Source organism: Saccostrea echinata, unplaced genomic scaffold, assembly GCF_033153115.1.
Source record: "Saccostrea echinata isolate AGI-Se365-2 ecotype Australia unplaced genomic scaffold, CSIRO_AGI_Sech_v1 ptg000009l, whole genome shotgun sequence".
Classification (NCBI taxonomy): domain Eukaryota; kingdom Metazoa; phylum Mollusca; class Bivalvia; order Ostreida; family Ostreidae; genus Saccostrea; species Saccostrea echinata.
Genome location: NW_026889758.1, coordinates 2,336,151 through 2,356,264, shown reverse-complemented (window position 1 = coordinate 2,356,264; position 20,114 = coordinate 2,336,151). Strand labels below are relative to the sequence as shown.

The window sequence follows — 20,114 nt, the reverse complement described above, 5'->3', positions numbered from 1 at the left end:
AACCAAGAGGAATTTAAATGTATACATGACAATTTTATGGTGCATCATAAATGAACGTCATCATAGCTGCTAAGCATTTTTGCAGAGGATATGTCTTTTCAAAATAACACAGTTAATTTGCAAAGAGGCATTTTATTTGGTAAATACACCTGCATTCACAGAGCACACTTGAGTATATACATGGTAGTGATTGGTATAAATAATAATAATCACAGCTATACACTGACAACCAGCTTCTATAATAACTGGAGAGGATAAATGATGCAACATTGGAATCACACCTGATTCTACGATGAGAGCTAATCACAGAGACTGGCCTTCTGTACAATATTAATACAGATCCATCATGATACAAATGTGTTTGTTTTCTGCTGACATGAGACTGAAAACTACGACTGTCAGTTTCAATTACTCTTTGTGAGACATGGTGTTCAGACATCAAAGTTGAGCCTAGCTTTAATTCTTACATGTTACAAACAATTCACAGTTCTAAATCAATTCTTCAAAGTGGCCTAGGTAATTCAAAATGTACTGTGATATTATTTTGGTTGTTTTTTGGATTGTTAAAAATTACATTGTTGAAACATCAATTAATGCAACTTAAATGTTTTGAACAAGTTCAATATTTTTTGAGGTTATGAATTTTTAGACTGGGGTACCTAAAAATCTATGAAAAAATGAACCTTATGAAATGATTTCCACAGTATTCCATTTGTAAAGCAACAGTACAAGAGTTCATATCTTCATAATTATTATGTACATCATATGTGACAAAGTGAATCTATTTAAACATATTATTTAAATGTTTATACGAGACATTAATATACATACATGTACACTTTACATGGACAAATACAGGGTTTACCAGAATACACTAACGTTGACTAGACCATTACAAAGTGGTAAACACGAACGAGGATATAAAAGTATACACATTATAACAACACTTACAAGCAAGAAATGTAGCTAGACAGTTTAAAATAGTCATGATTTGTGTGTGACCACACACAATGTACTGAACGATACAGTGTAAATACATGTAACAGTGTGAGAATGAGTGAGAGATGGTTGGTTACTCTCCCGATTAATTGAACAGCAATTATCGCACAGTTATTTACTCATACATGTAACTGATTTCATGCTTGAAATATGTGTATGTCGACTATATCTTTGATCTACTTGTATCAACACAAATTGCTATTTCTATTGTTCATATACAACAAAGGGTGCGCTTGATTTACTTACACCGCTTACACCTTTCTTAATCAAGTGCAGGGGTGTAGATTTTTGGTGTACACTCGGTGTACACTTTCTTACACCAAATTTAGGGCATGTGTTGAAAGGTGTATACTGAATCCAATATGGCGGAGAATGGTACAATTGAAAAATTTAAGAAATGGTTTTATGTAATATAAAGGATAAGAAATCACATTCAAGTTTTCTTTTGTATGTAAGTGATGACATTGAAATCATTTTTTGACCATTTTAAAATAATTTAGTCAATTATTAACGTTTTTTAATTTTTTTTTCACTTTAAACAAAAATTTTTAGCCACACACTGGCGAGATGCAAAACATATACTACACCATATACACTACACCTCGTAAAATGCACTTGATTATACACCATCATCTTTCACACCGGTGTACACTGGTGTTCACCAAGTTAAGCTAAATCAAGCACGCCCAAAATTAAATGATTTGACAAAATCAGACCCCTCATGAACAGTAAAACACACTTATAGCGAAGTGCCAAGGATGCACGATTTGGATTCACTATAAACATAATTTGTTATATCTGTTAAGTTCATCATATGTTTTAAAGCTACAGTGAATGAAAATCACATTGCTATAAGCATGAATTCGTTATAAGCATGTTTGTTTTAACTGTGCTTTACTGTATTTAAAGCAGTAGTTGGAACAGAAATAGTATCTGAATCAATGAGTATAAACTAATACTGTGTACCATCAAGGGACCTACATGTATTTTTGGACCAGATACAACTTTATTATTTACACATAATGTGCTACATGGTGTTGCATTAATGCATGGATTTCAGTTTTTTAAAACTAACATGCATCCATTCCTGTTAGCAATCATATGGTATTGAAAACCTCCACTCACACAAAAAACCAAAAATGCTCACTAGCTTCTGTATAAGTGCATTTGCTCAATATCTTGCCATAATTTGAAATAAAACTGTTTCACAAATAATGATTCTAAAACAGAACATTTTACAACTAAACATACTGTGAGCACTGAACTCACAAAATAATACTCACTGCTACGAGTATAATGGCAAAGTTCATCTTTTTGCTATGGGAAACCTCAAATATCTGTCAGATCAGAACATAAAATAGAAGGTGCACAATTGCACTAAGTAATAAAGATTCTGCAAAGGTCTTATTAAACTTTATAGTGGAGGAGTTGGGGATAAGAAAAAGGTAACCCCAATGTTGTAGAAAGAATGGCAGTGTCCATGTTTGGCTACGGGAACCCCCAAGTATCTGTCCAATCAAAACAAAAAATAGGAGTCAACAATGACACTACGTAATAAAGTTTCTGGGAAAGTCTAGTTAAATTTATTCAGTGGTGTTTGAGAAGTTGTGGGTAAGAGATGATTTTTTTTTTGTGCTCGGTACAGAGGGATGTACCAAAGGATGTAGAGACGGACATCCCATCACAATCTAACCCCTGCTTATCAAGCAGGGGGTATAATAAATAACCATATAAAAATCATTAAAAACAATTTTATACAATAATAAGCTTCATTCTGCTAATAAATAAATGGCACTCTCATTTGTTCAAAATAGCATATGCACGAAACATACCGATATATAAACGAGACAGTTCTTATCACAACACTACAATTTTTATGTATTTTCCTTTTTAAATTATTATAATCCACAACAAAATTCCTCACGAACAAAGCAAAAAACAAATTCAAAAATGTCTGTTTCCTAACTTCATGGTACAAATTGACACTGGTTAATTCATTTGGCTGAAATATTATTACAATATTCTAATAATTGATCACAATTTCTTGGAACCACAGAATGACTTACAGAGCTGAATTACACTGCTAGATTATTTCACATGCTTTAATGATAAAATAATACTGTCTAATATTTTCATCTGACAGGGACTAATTAAAGTGAACACACCATCCAATAAAAGATGACATTTCCCCCCTTAAATAACCTGGTGGATGTACGATTTGATTGAAAATTATAAGCACCTAAAACATCAAGTATTGTTGAAATAATATCTTTGGTGGCAATTATTTTATAAAAACAAATAAACTATTCAAAAACACATACCATATTACACATTGTACATTACTATTGCACTCTAACAATGTAAAATTGAATATAAAACTATTCATTAAGTAACATGCTACTTGTTTGTCATGGACACCAACAAAATAAAAGGCGATCAAGCAGCGATTGATAGTCCTGCATGTTGCTGCTAGAAACAGGACTTTCAGAAAAAAGTAGGAAAAATAGGCCCAGACTTTTGCAGGGGATTCTACTGGGGTCTCAAGTAGGACACAACACTGTCAAAGTGAAGAAAAATACAAGTTTATGATAATTATACCAAACAAACATTATACCAAACAAACATTATACCACGCAAGCATATTTCTAAAATCAAAATTGTGTCTTAGATAAATTATATGTTTGGTGTGATTACATGTAAATACAACTGAAAGTCAAACGTAACCTTTTATTTACAGAAACCAACTGTCAAGAAAGTCATGTAAAATTTTTGTGTGTTAATAAAAATTATAATATTTGATAGCTTCTACTACAGTAAAACATGCTTATAATGAAGTGCCAGGACAAGATTATTCTTCTTCATGATAAACATAATTAGTTTTATAATTTCACAATATATTTTTAAAGCCACAGGAAGTGAAAATCACTTCGCTGTATGTGTCAATTCATTAAAAGTGTTTTCGTTATAAGCGTGTTATACTGTATATTTGTACTGAATATATTACTAGGTATAGAATGCTTCCTGTACTGAACCTTTACCTTTAAGGATATAATCCGTCAGCAGGCCGGGAACTGTGGGACTATCCTCGTTAATCGCTTGTAAAACTGAAGAAAAATAATCAACCATATATACTGTCCATTTCTCAGTTACTGATTCAAATTTTCACAGATTTGTAAGCTCCTTAATATGCAATAAATGTATGAACTTAATGTGTATGTTTTAGGTTAGGACAGTAATTGGATCTTGTTGTGAACCTTTTGACTAGTTGTCATGTCAGTGAAAATTGTTAAACTTAATTTAGGTACAGATCTTTGGTTATAAAGGGACTTACTTCTAAGTAAATTTGTAATTGTGATTCTGAAAAAATAGTTATTTGTAGCTGTTCTGAGCTGAATGAGAGACATACTTATGACGTAGACATGTAGTTATTCTATAGATCTGTGTTATTGGTTTGGGTTATAGGCTAAACAATTTTTTTTTGATGTAGATCTGTAGTTGTTTTTTTCTTGGAGGGAGTCTTAATTTTGATGTAGATCTGTAGTTGTTTTGAAGTAGGAGACTTATTTTTGATGTAGATCTGTAGTTTTTTTGAGGTAGGAGACTTACTTTTGATGTAGATCTGTAGTTGTTTTGAAGAAGGAGACTTACTTTTGATGTAGATCTGTAGTTGTTTTGAAGTAGGAGACTTACTTTTGATGTAGATCTGTAGTTCTGTTGTTTTGAGGTAGGAGACTTAATTTTGATGTAGATCTGTAGGAGACTTACTTTTGATGTAGATCTGTAGTTGTTTTGAAGTAGGAGACTTACTTTTGATGTAGATCTGTAGTTGTTTTGAGGTAGGAGACTTACTTTTGATGTAGATCTGTAGTTGTTTTGAAGTAGGAGACTTACTTTTGATGTAGATCTGTAGGAGACTTACTTTTGATGTAGATCTGTAGGAGACTTACTTTTGATGTAGATCTGTAGGAGACTTACTTTTGATGTAGATCTGTAGTTGTTCTGAACTGGGTGGACCATCTATGGCATGGTAAGGAATTACAGTTGTCAGAAACTACAAAACAAGAACAGTCATATTAAGGCACCTGTCATCAAAACATATAATGGAAGCATTGTGAATCACTGATACCTTGAAAAGATAAGTGCAATGGTTGATACTAAACCAAATACATGTAATAAACAAGAAAACAATAAAATTCTTAAAGATAATTTCAAGTTGAATATCAATTTTTTTAACCCCCCTCCCCCCCCCCCCCCCCCCCCAAAAAAAAACCCCGAACCCACTGACCAATATAAGGTCAAAAACTTGGGTCAAATTCAGAAGTTTATACTGACATTTAAATAAGATTGATTTACTTTGACATAACAATCATAAACATCATTCAAACTCTAAAGCATCTTATAACCAGGAGTAAAGAAGATTTTAAAGGCTTTTATTAATTTTGATGGTTTTAGCCCCAGGACAACAAGATTCCAAATTTTTGTTTCCCTTCACCCATAGATGCTATATGCCAAAATTAACTGAAACTGGTTCAGTGGTTCCAGAGAAGAAGCTGAAAAATGTTCAAATGTTAACACAAGATGGGACAAAAACAGAAAACAGCAATACAAATGTTCATCTGAATGACTCAGTTGACCTAATTAAAGATAAAAAGCATAAAAAAAGCCATTTACACGAGAGCTAAATTTTGTTTACAAAATACAATGTCAAACGTTAAAGTAAACATCAGTTTCAAAGGTGGTATTGAAATGTCTTTTTTGATTAACATGCATGTATACATGAAGGAAGTTGATAAGCACAACATAATATAACTCAGCAGAGAGTCATATATAACATTTAAATAATTCTGTTGAGAAGTAAGGATGTGAAGATTTCATCAACCTGTAATTCAGCTCTAAATATTCCATACCATCTCAAGCCTTCAGGGCTGTTCTAACTCACAGTAATCCAGCTCTAAATATTACATACCGTGCTTGTGCCCTCAGGGCTGTTCTAAGTGTAATCCAGCTCTAAATATTACGTACCGTGCTTGTGCCCTCAGGGCTGTTCTAACTGTAATCCAGCTCTAGATATTACATACCGTGCTTGTGCCCTCAGGGCTGTTCTAACTGTAATCCAGCTCTAAATATTACGTACCGTGCTTGTGCCTTCAGGGCTGTTCTAACTGTAACCCAGCTCTAAATATTACGTACCGTGCTTGTGCCCTCAGGGCTGTTCTAAGTGTAATCCAGCTCTAAATATTACGTACCATGCTTGTGCCCTCAGGGCTGTTCTAACTGTAATCCAGCTCTAGATATTACATACCGTGCTTGTGCCCTCAGGGCTGTTCTAACTGTAATCCAGCTCTAAATATTACGTACCGTGCTTGTGCCTTCAGGGCTGTTCTAACTGTAACCCAGCTCTAAATATTACGTACCGTGCTTGTGCCCTCAGGGCTGTTCTAACTGTAATCCAGCTCTAAATATTACGTACCGTGCTTGTGCCCTCAGGGCTGTTCTAACTGTAATCCAGCTCTAAATATTACGTACCGTGCTTGTGCCCTCAGGGCTGTTCTAACCATAATCCAGCTCTAGATATTACGTACCGTGCTTGCGCCCTCAGGGCTGCTCATGTTGTTATTAACTCCTTTGCTCTTCTTTTTCTTTTTGTCCAAGTTTCCCTCGCGGCGACGCTTCTGTATGGTCAGCAGTAGAGATATAAACTGATTTTTGAGTTCTTTGTCATACTCCAACTCGTCTCTGAGAGCCAGTTCTCGGATCAGAACCTCCGACAGCTCTTTTATAATGACCTCATACTCATTGAGAACCTCATTAAGCTGGGTACAGTTCATCTCTTTCAGGTCTACAGAAAATAATGACAATAATTATCAAGTTTTATTTACAGGATTTTATTGGATCTTAATTGTCTGCAATATCTTATAACAATTTACAGGTATCTTCTCCTTTTCTCTTCCTGCCAGTTAGGATAATATACTGCAAGCAGATAAATCATTTACCATGTATTTACTGTTACAACTCATAAGCAGTAGACGTAAAACATGTTTACCTGTTTCCTGTTTTTCAGGTCTATTAAAATGTAACTATAGTAAAACAGAGTTCAAGAGACCACTGATCATAGAGAAGGGGTGTGCAATAACAAAAATTAGTTACTAGCCCGTCGGGCAGTGGCAGTAACAAAGTTACTAGCCCGAGGTTGAAATAAATAAAACAAATAATGGTTTGTGCTTTGTTATCGTCAGGTACTTCTCCCTATTTTTATCGACTATAATTGTCACTGAAACAACTGGCGATAGCAACACACAATACATATAGGTTAAAACGAATTAAAGGTTATGATTTACAACAAAGTTAATTCGTACCTCAATTCAGTCGACGTAAATTTGTTTGTTTGTTTGTTGTTTAATGTCTCTCTTGAGAATTTTTCACTCATATGGAGATGCCACCAGTTGCCGGTGGAGAGCTGCAAATTTTGACCTATGCTCAGCACTCCGGGCCATTGAGCAGTGAGGGATCTTTTTCGTGCCAGCACCTACTGCGACACGGGACCTCGGTTTATACGGTCTCATCCGAAGGACCAGTCTCCACGTCCCACAGTGGGATTCGAACCCGCGACGTAAGGATCAACTCCTTACTCTGCGACTCTAAAGCAGACACACTACCACTGCGCCATGCGGGTGCGAGACGTAAATATACGTATACTTTCGTTTTAGATTTGCTAGCCCAACGGGCTAACGCAGTAGAGATTTATGATAACCCGACCTCTTAAATTGGTAGCCCCGAGCGTCGGGCGATGTTATTGCACACCCCTGATAGAGTAATCTCTCAGAAGAGCTGCTTATTCTATTAATGAGACAAAGCCATTTTTAAAAACTACTATTATTTTCAATGCCTTTTTGATGTACAGGTAAACTTCGTTATCTCGACATCGACGGGACCATCGGAAAATGTCGAGATATCCGAGGTGTCAAGATATCAGAGTTGAGACTTGACGTCCAAGATTTCATTGCATAGCAAAACAGACAAGCTTATTATATGTACATGACTTTGATATAGACTGTAGCTCAACATATTTCAGAATTCCCTTTATTTTTATTAAAAATCTAAGAAGTTATTTTAAAAATCTTGTTTATAAAACGTATCGAAATCTTTCTAAATTCACAAAGTTACAGCATTGAGCTGCATTCGCGTGTAACTTGCCTTTTCGTCAGAGCAGGATACGAAATGCGCTCTATAAACTTCGAACCGTATTAAGTCGACATCCGATATACGGTAAAAAAAAAAATTAAATGCGGATTATTTTTTTTTCTTATTTCATTCAGGAAGAATGTACATCAGCCGCAATTCGTGCATCTGTAACATCACTACGTTAGTTTATTTTTTTAAAAGAGATTTGTTTATCTAAACTAACGTAGTGATGTTACAGATGCACGAATTACGGCTGATTCGGTCAATCGTGTCGTTAATTGGATTGTTTCCTGTTGAATACATTTTAACTACAAAATATCATTAAAACATTTTTTTAAATTCCTTAGTTTGAATTTTTCAGTGTATGTGTTATTCATTGTAATTAAGTTATCTTTTTCAAATTTAAAAGTTATGTTACGTTTCGATATAAATAACATTCTGTACATTTACGCAGAATCGTGTAGATTTAGCAATGATATTACCCAAGCTCAATTAACTTCTCAAAGACGCTGAAGTGGCTTGGGATTCACCAACAAACACAGTCCATAAAATTAATTAAGCAGCGTGCAGTCATAACATGGGTGTGAAAGGTGTGAAACTTTGACGACGTCGAGATACCCAGAGTCGTCCGTGCGTGACGAGAGACCCTATCTGACAAAGAGTTAGGTTCAGTAGAGCAGAAAATTGCCGATGTCGACATATGCCAGGTAAATTTTGCTCTTGGGACTGTGAATATACGTCGAGATAACCCGGGTTGTCGACATTACCGAGGTCGACATATCAGAGTTTTTGCAAATCATTTATATAGTAAATACTGCCGGGACCGCGGAAGGACGTCGACATATCCCAGGTTGTCGACATATCCGATGTCGAGATACCGAAGTTTACCTGTATTTGATGATACACTTTTACTTTCTCATTGCCATGGTTACCTGCTTCTGTATAGGAGGGAATCTGTGGAAGTTTCTCTTTTTCCAAGGCCATTTCATGATCAAGGTCATCTTGAGAGTACTCCGAGGGTTCATTTTCCTGAAAATGGTGAAGATAAATATGCAACTAACCACAATGTTCAAGAATATCTCTCCAATCACAGAAAGAAATTTTCTCTATAACTTGCTCTGCATAAGGTATACTTTATTTCTGAAATGCACATTGCAGGTCCTGGAATACTTACTTTAGTTGCTTAAACATGTATGGTGTAATTTCTTAAACTTGAAATGAAACACTCTGTATGAAGCTCCCATATACATGAATTTATAAAGAAAATAAAGTAAAAATGAAATAATTGAGCACTGATTTATTACCTGCATCATGTGTTCTATCTCATTGATGACCTCGTCAGCTGTGGCAACGTGGTCACTGTCGCTGGTCTGTAGACTGGACACAATCAACGAGTGCATGTCAAACTGCTGTGCCAGCTCCTCATCGTCTGAGAGGTCCAGATTGGGCGACTCCTGCTCCTGAAACATCACCGAGAAATTAACGTACCAATTACAGACCAGTTGATAACTTACTGGGGAATCAAGACATATCAGGTCATTGATTTTTGAACACCTTGTAAAGACTTAACAATTATATAACACTCAATAATTCCCACTGAACTGACTGACGCAAAGGTGGAATAAAAGATAATATGCTGTAATTAGGAGAGTAACATGTAGCTATGGCATTTAAAAGTCTATCCTGGAGGGGGCTTTTACATAAATGTGTGATGTCTCTATATAGAGAGAGAAACCATTTTATACCAAAGAAAAACGACCTTTAATGTAGAAATAGCAAGAAACATAATACATGTATATTCTTCATTCTTTTGGTTTTCTTATTGAAGAAATTCCTTTAGAATACATTGCACCATTACAATAATAGGAACCGAAAGAAAATGTATTCTATACCATTTTTAGCTCACCTGAGCTGAAAGCTCAAGTGAGCTTTTCTGATCACATTTTGTCCGTCGTCCGTCTGTCTGTCCATCTGTAAACTTTTCACATTTTCGACTTCTTCTCAAGAACCACTGGACCAATTTCAACCAAACTTGCCACAAAGTATCCTTGGGTGAAGGGGATTCAAGTTTGTTCAAATGAAGGGCCACGCCCTCTTTCAAGGGGAGATAATAAAGAATTAGTGAAAAATTAATAGCATCTTTTAAAAATCTTCTTCTCAAGAACCACAAGGTCAGGGAAGATGAAACTCATGTGGAAGCATCCTCAGGTAGTGTAGATTCAGATTTGTTCAAATCATGACCCCCGGGGGTAGGCGGGGCCACAATAGAGGATCAAAGTTTTACATAGAAATATATAGGAAAAAACCTTTAAAAATCTTCTTCTCAAGAACAGCAAAGCCATGATGAGTCATATTAATACGGAAGCATCCTCAGGTAGTGTATATTCAAGTTTGTTCAAATCAGGACCCCCGGGGGTAGGGCGGGGCCACTATGGAGGATCGAAGTTTTACATAGATAAATATAGGAAAAATCTTTAAAAATCTTCTTCTCAAGAACAGCAAAGCCATGATGAGTCATATTTATATAGAAACATCTTCAGGTAGTGTAGATTCAAGTTTGTTCAAATCAGGACCCCCCGGGGGTAGGGCGGGGCCACAATGAAGGATCAAAGTTTTACATAGAAATATATAGGAAAAAACCTTTAAAAATCTTCTTCTCAAGAACAGCAAAGCCATGATGAGTCATATTAATATGGAAGCATCCTCAGATAGTGTATATTCAAGTTTGTTCAAATCATGACCCCCGGGGGTAGGGCGGGGCCACTATGGAGGATCGAAGTTTTACATAGAAAAATATAGGAAAAATCTTTAAAAATCTTCTTCTCAAGAACAGCAAAGCCATGATGAGACATACATTTATATAGAAGCATCCTCAGGTAGTGTATATTCAAGTTTGTTCAAATCAGGACCCCCGGGGGTAGGGCGGGGCCACAATAAAGGATCAAAGTTATACATAGAAATATATAGGAAAAACCTTTAAAAATCTTCTTCTCAAGAACAGCAAAGCCATGATGAGTCATATTAATATGGAAGCATCCTCAGGTAGTGTATATTCAAGTTTGTTCAAATCAGGACCCCCCGGGGGTAGGGCGGGGCCACTATGGAGGATCGAAGTTTTACATAGAAATATATAGGAAAATATTTTAAAATCTTCTTCTCAAGAACAGCAAAGTCCTGATTGATCATATTTATGTGGAAGCATCCTCAGGTAGTGAAGATTCTATTTTGTTCAAATCATGACCACCGGAGGTAGGGTGGGGCCACAATGTAGGATCAAAGTCTTAAATAGAAATATATAGGAAAATATCTTCTTCTGTAGAACTGCACCCCAGGGATAGGGTTGGACCACAATGGGGGATCGAAAATTTCCTATAGGAACATATAGGAAAATATCTTCTTCTCAAGAACTGAAAATCATGTTTAGTCATTTTGATATGGAAGCATCCTCAGGTAGTGTAAATTCAATTTTGTTCAAATGATGACCCCCGGGGGTAGGATGGGGCCCAATGGGGGATTGAAAGTTTTACATAAGAACATATAGAAAAAAATATTTCTTCTCAAGAACAGACAACCCCCCCCCCCTTTAATCTTTTCAATACTGAACTGATTTGTGCTTTTGCCTAGCCAATGTGCTCAGGTGAGCGATGTGGCCCATGGGCCTCTTGTTAGTATCTATATTCCTTTTTATAACAAGAATTTGAGCGAGTATAATTGGGTGATTTTCTGAATTGAATTTTAGCATAAATGTGCAGAGTGAACAATTTTAACAAATGTTCCATGTGCTACCTGGAATACTGTTTGAACCCTAGATGATAAACAAGAGGCCCAAGGGCCTTAACAATCACCTGAGTATAATACAACACTGTAAAGGATAAATAGAAGTATAAAATAAAACAAAAATAAACTGATAGATGAAGCCATGTCACCCAAGAGCAAAAGAAAGATGACCAGGGATCAACAAAATAATTTGTCTAGTACTCAGTAACAAATCTTCAAGTAGATCTATTTACTTGCCTGTACTTGCCTACTGTGGCCCCATCCTAGTTCTGGGGGTCATGATTTGAACAAACTTGAATCTACACTAGGTAATGGAGCTTTCATATAAGTTTTATTTTTTCTGGTGCAGTGGTTATTGTGAAGAAGATTTTAAAATGCTGCTTTAAAATTTTCACTAATTCTAAATTATCCCTTTGAAAGAGGACAAGGCCCTTCATTTGAACAAACTTGAATCCCCTTCACCTAAGGAAGCTCTGTACTAAATTTGGTTGAAACTGGAAAGTGGTTTGGAGAAGAAGATGAAACTGTAAAAAGTTAATGACAACAACAACAACGACAGACAATGGACAAGTTTTGATTAGAAAAGCTCACTTGAGCCTTTGGCTCAGGTGAGCTAATATGTACTAAACAATCTCAACAATGAATGCTTTATGATCTTAGCTTTCATGATGTTTTCTATTTTTAGATTGTGGTTTCAAATATGACTTAAAGCTCAATGACAGGCAAACACTGTGAAATATTGACTTTTCACCAAAGAATACATGATGAGATTACATATGACTGACCCTTTTATACCCTGCAAGTTTATACAATTTACATGTACACAGCGGAATTAACAGAGGTAGAAATATCAAGTAATTAACAGTGGTAGAAACATCAAATAATTAACAGTGGTAGAAATAACAAGTAATTAACAGAGGTAGAAATATCAATTAACAGAGTAGTAGAATTAATGAGTAATTAACAGAAAACAGACTGTTAGAAGTTATAAGTAATTAACAGAGTCATGGAAATAACAAGTAATTAACAGAGTGGTAAAAGTAACTAACAATTAAAAAAGTGGTAGAAGTAGCAAGTAATTAATAGAGTGGTAGAAATTGCAAGTAATTAAAAGGATGGGGGAAGTAACAAGTAATAAAAAGAGTGGTAGAAGTAACAAGTAATTAACAGTGGAAGAAATAACAAGTAATTAAAAGACTGCTAGAAGTGACAAGTAATTAAAAGAGTGTTAAGAGTAACAAGTAATTAAAAGAGTGGTAATTTAAACAATAAAAAAAACAGAGTAGCAGAAGGAACAAGTAATTAACAAAGTGTAAAAGTCAACTAACTTGTAAAAGTTACAAGTTGTATTAATTTAGAACAACTTACCTGGTCTTCTTTGAGGTTGAGTACTTTGGATTGCAGTTGTCTTGCATAGCTCTTGGACCAATCAATAGGAAGGATGTTACCAAAGTTACCTGTTATGGTCCACCACATTCTAAAAATATATTGCTCTTTGTTAAATCAGCTTGTTTGTTTTGGTTCAGATATTTTTTGAATATATTGGCATATTTTGTTTGTGTGTAAAGCAGGCTTTTCTATTTTGTCTGATAGGTCTAGCACAGTATATGTGTGAGTTTTTTTGACAAAAAAAAACATTTCCTTTTTCTGAGGAGAAAGCTATATATGTAATTGCCTTGCCTATGCCTTTACAAGAAAATAATCTATTAATAAAATGTGAAACACTGAGCTCTTACTGAGTACCACTGAAACTGTAATTTTCACTTCAAGCCATAAACCAATGTGCCATGGTCCACACTAATCCACTTATGTGTGATACTGCACATAAATATGTATGATAAAATTGTAGATTGTATCCTCTACCATAACACACCAACTCTAATCTACCATAATACACCAACTCTAATTTACCATAATACACCAACCCTAATCTACCATAATACACCACCTCTAATCTACCATAATACACCAACCCTAATCTCCTATGTGGGTCTTCTATCATAATACACCAACCCTAATCTCTCTGGTGGGTCTTCTATCATAATACACCAACCCTAATCTCCTATGTGGGTCTTCTATCATAATACACCAACCCTAATCTCTTTGGTGGGTCTTGTATCATAATACACCAACCCTTATCTCTTATGTGGGTCTTCTACCATAATACACCAACCCTAATCTCTTAGGTGGGTCTTCTACCATAAAACACCAATCCTTATCTCCCTGGTGGGTCTTGTATCATAATACACCAACCCTAATCTCTTATGTGGGTCATCTACCATACCAACGCTAATCTCTTGGGTGGGTTTTCTTACTTTCTAATATAATACATCAACCCTAATCTCTCAGGTGGGTCTTCTATCATAATACATCAACCCTAATCTCTCGAGTGGGTCTTCTAATCATAATACATCAACCCTAATCTCTTAGGTGGGTGTGAAAGTATCCCTTATTAGTGGAATAGTGGAATAGTGGTTGAGGACTAACACTAATTTCTTCAGTGGATGCAAGACTAACACTAATCAGTGGAATAGTGTTTGGAGTCCGAGACTAACCCTAATCTCTCAAGAGGGTGCTAGAATAATCCTTGTCAGTCAAATATAGTGTGCAAGGACTAATTATAATCTTGCGGGTGGGTGCGAGACTAACCCTAATCAGTTAAATGGTGTACGAGGACTAACCTCATATCGCCCTCTAATGTGAGAAATAATCCAAATGAGCTAATACAGGGAATCTGCATTCGTGGCTTACAGTAAAAGAAAAGGATGGAAGACTTAAGAGAAATGCAGATGGAGAAAGAAAAAAAGGTCAATCCTGACCTTTTAGCTTTTTGCCTTAAAAAGGGGTCTTTTTTTAAGTGAAATTCATGACCTTAAGTTTCATTGCAAAAGCTAACAAAGAACTTAAGTTATCATCTGAAAACTATGAATGCAATATATGAATTTCTGACCTTGGTCTTTGACCTTTTGACCTCAAAGTCAATAGATTTTTAAAAAAAATTATATTGACTAATGGTATGAAATTTCATCGCAAAACTTCAACAAAAAAAAACTAAAGTTATCATGAGGAAACCATTTTATGCAAGTTATGAATTTTTGACCCCAAAATCAGAGGGGGTCGGTCTTTAAAACATTGACATTTATGATGTAAAATTTCATGGAAAAAGCTTGAAGAAAATGAAGTTAACATCTGGAAACCATTTTTGTAATTTAAGAATTTCTGACCTTGACCTTTTGACCTCAAAATCAATAGGGGTCTTCTTTAGGCCATAGGAAGTTGTGATATAAAATTCTATTGCAAAAGTTCAAAGGCTTTTTGAGATAACATCCAGAAACAAAAGTGTTACACACAGACAGAATGACAGAGAGATGGATGGACAGATGGACCCAAATTAATATCACCCACTTTTAGTGAGAGTGTGAGACAATCAGTCAAAAAGTACATGAGGACTAACCCTAAGTTGCTGAAAGCCAGATCACAACGTAAGGATTGACATCAGAATATTGTGACATCATATATGCCCCCCCTTCCCACCAGCACCATCAGACTTTGGTTGACATGTGAGAAGCTATTGTCATCTTTACATTGTTTTCACTACATATCAAAGAAATCTACCTGAATACATTCCTATATGCATCATCCAGACAATGGTCAAGGTCAGGCTTATAATTAAATGGCAGTTAAATTCCATCTACAGCTAATCTCAACAAGTCTTTATTTCTTCTTAATACAGTCAAACCTCATTATCTCGAACTCAATGGGGCTGAGAAAAAAAACTTCAAGGTATCCGAGGATTCGAGATATCCAGATTAAAATACTTAAAGAATCAGGTCTTGGGACTTCCAAATCACTTCGACATATCCACGGTATTAGAGATCCCAGCTGATCAGTACCGAAATTCAACTGTACTTATTGAGACTGCAGAAAAATAAAAGCTTATATCCAATGGCTAGCAGTTAGCAATTTTGGCATAGTTTACTGAATTGGGTCAAAATAGCCATTTTCATTTCTAAATTTTTTTCCCCCCAAAGCTGAGATTAATCTCTATATTCTGTGACAGGATATCCCGATTTTCCGAGACCATGTATTGATTGTTTCTGTATACACACACTAAGTTCTCCGTGTAATATTGACAATAACTCAGTCTCCTAATGGATCTGATAAAATTCATAATTCTCTCCAGCCCACCACTGAAAGTAGAGAACCTTTCCAATAAATACAGAACTGTGATAAACTTTGATTAGAAATAGAGCTGTCCCAGCACACCTAAATATACAATATGTTGTGCTACATCATGTATAAACTTATTCTAGTATACCTACAAAAATGTTTGAATTCATGAACACATGGACAGCTATGACATATTCCCAGTTACAGTAATGAATTTGGACTCTTTCAGTAAATACCTATGTATAGCTATTGGTTAATGAGCCATCTTGTTGTTACTGATGTGTCAAGCTTTAAAAACATTTTGACAGATAACAACTTTACATATCACTGCCATGCACCTAACAGATTTCAATGCACCACACTAAATAATGATTTAAATGACTGTCTTTAAGTAATTTTGAAAGGGGTATTTGGTAAGCTCTGTCCTCAAATGATTATCAGTCCAGTTGATCTCTGACGGGATTTGCCGTTCTGAATCAATAACAGCATTTCTCCCGAGTTCCTGACTCCTGTGCCCTTACTAAGCATACTAGAAGTACATATTGATTTGTCAACAGCATGTAACAGTTCCCTCAATTAAGACATCTATTATAGTTAAAATGACTTCACATGTACCAAATGGGTGAAATCATTACAATTTAGAAAACAAAATCTGTTTAGCCCTGATCAGCATTGCTTATAAACCGTGACTCACTATTGATTCAGGTGAATCATCAATACAATTGCTGCATCATGATCACTTGTTTTACTGTTCTTTAGAGTTAATAAAGAATACTTCAGTTTGAAATACTGATACCTATAAATATATCTATAAATAAAAAATTAAAAATATACATATGTTTATTAACCCTGGGCCAAAATCACACCATCAATTTTTTCAAAAAAAATTCTTTGTCATAATCCTATTAAATTCTACACTGCAAGTCTGCACTTGCATAATCCTCAACCACCCCCCCCCCCCTCAAAAAAAAAAAATACAAACAACAAAATTTCACTAAATCACCATAATTCAAGTGTGATTCTTTTGACATTTTAAAATTCATTTTACAAACTATGAAAGCACCTTTTCACTAGAGAAAATGTCACATCTCTACAAACTCTGAACTGGTAGCTTAGGTTACATTTAATTTTAATATATAGTACAGTCAAACCTCACTATCTCAAACTTGATGGGACCGAGAAAAAATTTGAGATATTCGAGGATTCAAGATATCAAGGTTAAAAAAAATAAAGAAAACAAGGTAAGGACTCCCAACTTGCTTTGACATATCAATGGTATTTGAGATATCAATATGTCGAAGTTCAAGTGTATATGCTTCTTAATTAATTTTCAGTTTTAAGATATATATCATTCTGATATGTTTTAAGTAAATACTGAAAATTTACAGTAAGAAAACTTTGCACACTGTAACTCTATGAAAACCATTCACAAACCCCTTCTATGATATCTTGTCCGGGAAATTTCATACATTCCGAGTCAGACATGAGGGTTAAATCTAAAACCATTTTGTGGCAAGTACATGGTTTAAATAACTCATGATGCAAAAAAAAAAAAAAAAAAAAAAAAAAAAAAAAAAAAAAAATAGAAAGAAAATACATGACTAAGTAAGGACCCTAAATCTACATGACTGAATCAAGAAAATATCAAAAGGATAGTTGAAGTCCAATTAGTAATTTAAATAATTAGATGCTTTGATATGGAAAATCATTGCTGCAAGAGGTGCTAGGTTCTGATCAGGTCAAACAGTTTACTTTGTTTCGCTGGTGACCACCTACCACTGTTGACTTGCCATTTTGACAAGTAGGAAAACTAAGCCAGAAGTCAAAGGAAGTTAAACTCCTACAAACTTGTTTTTTCCAGAATTTAAATATGTGCACCATAATACTCATATAGAATAAAATCTGATCAATAGACGCTTCATATAAAATGAAGAATAAACATGTATATTAAAGTTTTGAACTAGATTGACATTAAAGCAACCTAAGATATCATTTTTCATGCGAAAATTGTGAGTAATGATCAAGAGCTAGTTTTGAATTCTGCTTACTACTATCAACAATTTGATTTAGATATATAAACACTAAACAGTTGGATGTAGAAATTACTCTGTGTGATCTGAACATTAGCTGCAGATCTTTAGGTTGCTGGTCTGAAAAAAAATGGAATGAATGACCAGAGAGATCCATCCACTGAAAAAAAGTACATTTATTGTGCACAAATCTTGCTTTAAAAATCTCTATATATTTTAGCTACCATCTCAAAGTCAAAATATTACTGTGTGTTCTTAACATATTCATTTACTACTTCCACAAAAAAACATTCCCTTAAACCATTTTAACAGCCTTCCTGGGCTTAGAATTGACACCATCAAAAATTTTGACTATTTATACTGCCATTTTGGCTGTATGACAAATTCTGCGCAGTCCAACATGCTTCATACACCATTTGTTTATACAATGTAACTTAACCCAATGTTATCTTTTGAGTCCTTAGACCTGATTTTTTCTCCCTTTGACATTGTAAGACATCTTAAGTTTATAATTTTGTACCAAATGTAAATTATCTACCTGATATATTTAATGATTTATGAGGCATTTGAATGCTTCAAGTCGCACTGATCCAATTTTTGCACAACCGTGTACACATCGCTTTATTCTGATTTATAAGTAGTAAAACATATTTTCTTTACACTTAATCAAATTAAAATAATAAGATTTGGATAATAAAAACTAAATGTTTTGCATTAGAGATAAAAAGTTAAATTGGTATATGTCTAATGTCTTCTTCAATTTCAACTTGTAAAACAATAGTTGGTCAAATTATTTTGCCAACCAAAATGGTAAAAAGGCCCGCAGTGGAGCATAAAGATGAATAATGTCCGAAATCATAGTTATAAATAACAATAAACAGAACAAAACAAACAATTGTATAATAAACAGAGAGTTATCTACCAACTGTTAGGATGCATACAAATAGTATATATATATAATGACTGTAATATGCCTAAAATGGTTTTGGGAAGTGTTTAGTTGTGGAAGTATTAAGAAACATGGTTAGTAATATTTTGTGATGGCAGCTTACACATACAAAGATATAAATTGAGAAACAAGAACTTTTTGTGTGCAATAAATACATAATGGATAGATCTGTAGCTCTCTGGTCGTCCATCTGAATTTTTTTTCAGACCAGCGAGCTATGAACAGATCTACAGCTATCCTAATGCCTGGTAATTTTGCAGTCCCCCCTCACTCCTCTCCCCGAAACTGATCTGATGTACATCTATATTGAAAAAAAAACAAAACAAAACAAAAACAAGCTATTCCTGAAGCCATACCTCAAAACTGTATAATTCGATCTTAAAGTGAATAAAATATTCATCATGATCAATGAATCATGTTTGCTCGACACTCTAAAAGAGATTCAGCTTACAAATGTCTTAACAGCCAGCTGATATAAACCCCGACAAACCCCAAACATGTGAAGAATATGATATTCTACCACAATTGGCCCTTCATCACTTTGTCACATATACCCTACCAACACGGGAAAAACAAAAAAAAATCTTTGATCCTCTCCTGTGACTATATAGATGTTAATAAATAAAATAATGGCAATAATTACTCACTGACAATCATTAATTATCTCCTCTTGGCTTCGTATCTGTACAGGGGCTATTTTATCATTAACATTTTCCTCAAAATTGCAGAAACACTTCGTAATTTTTTCGTCAAAAGAGTTCACGAGATCCTCTAACGAACCAGAATAAGGCTCTGTAAAGTGTTCACTGTCCTCATGCTCGGTCGCTTCACTCGTTTGATGAGTTTCAGTTTCTTTTAAAATATTTTCTACCGCTATAGCTTCCTGAAATTCACTGTATTCATTCCATTCCTCGTTTTCAAACTTGGCTAGCGGTGCCTCAAACTGAAGCTCCGCCATATTCGAGGAGTAAATGACCTTAACCTTTCAGGTGCCCGTTATCGGAATA

At 34.9% G+C, this 20,114-nt stretch overlaps 1 protein-coding gene across 1 annotated transcript; it reads right to left on the bottom strand.

The window, feature by feature from the left end:
• Positions 1 to 116: 116 nt before the first annotated feature.
• LOC133181596 (fasciculation and elongation protein zeta-2-like) lies at positions 117 to 20,083 on the bottom strand. Its single transcript, XM_061316129.1, has 8 exons — positions 19,755 to 20,083; positions 13,327 to 13,435; positions 9,486 to 9,641; positions 9,114 to 9,210; positions 6,582 to 6,838; positions 4,975 to 5,050; positions 4,038 to 4,103; positions 117 to 3,556 (listed from the first exon to the last, which is right to left on the bottom strand). Exons 1-8 carry the CDS (start codon positions 20,063 to 20,065, stop codon positions 3,540 to 3,542), a joined length of 1,089 nt encoding a protein of 362 aa, XP_061172113.1. The 5' UTR covers positions 20,066 to 20,083; the 3' UTR covers positions 117 to 3,539.
• Positions 20,084 to 20,114: the final 31 nt, after the last annotated feature.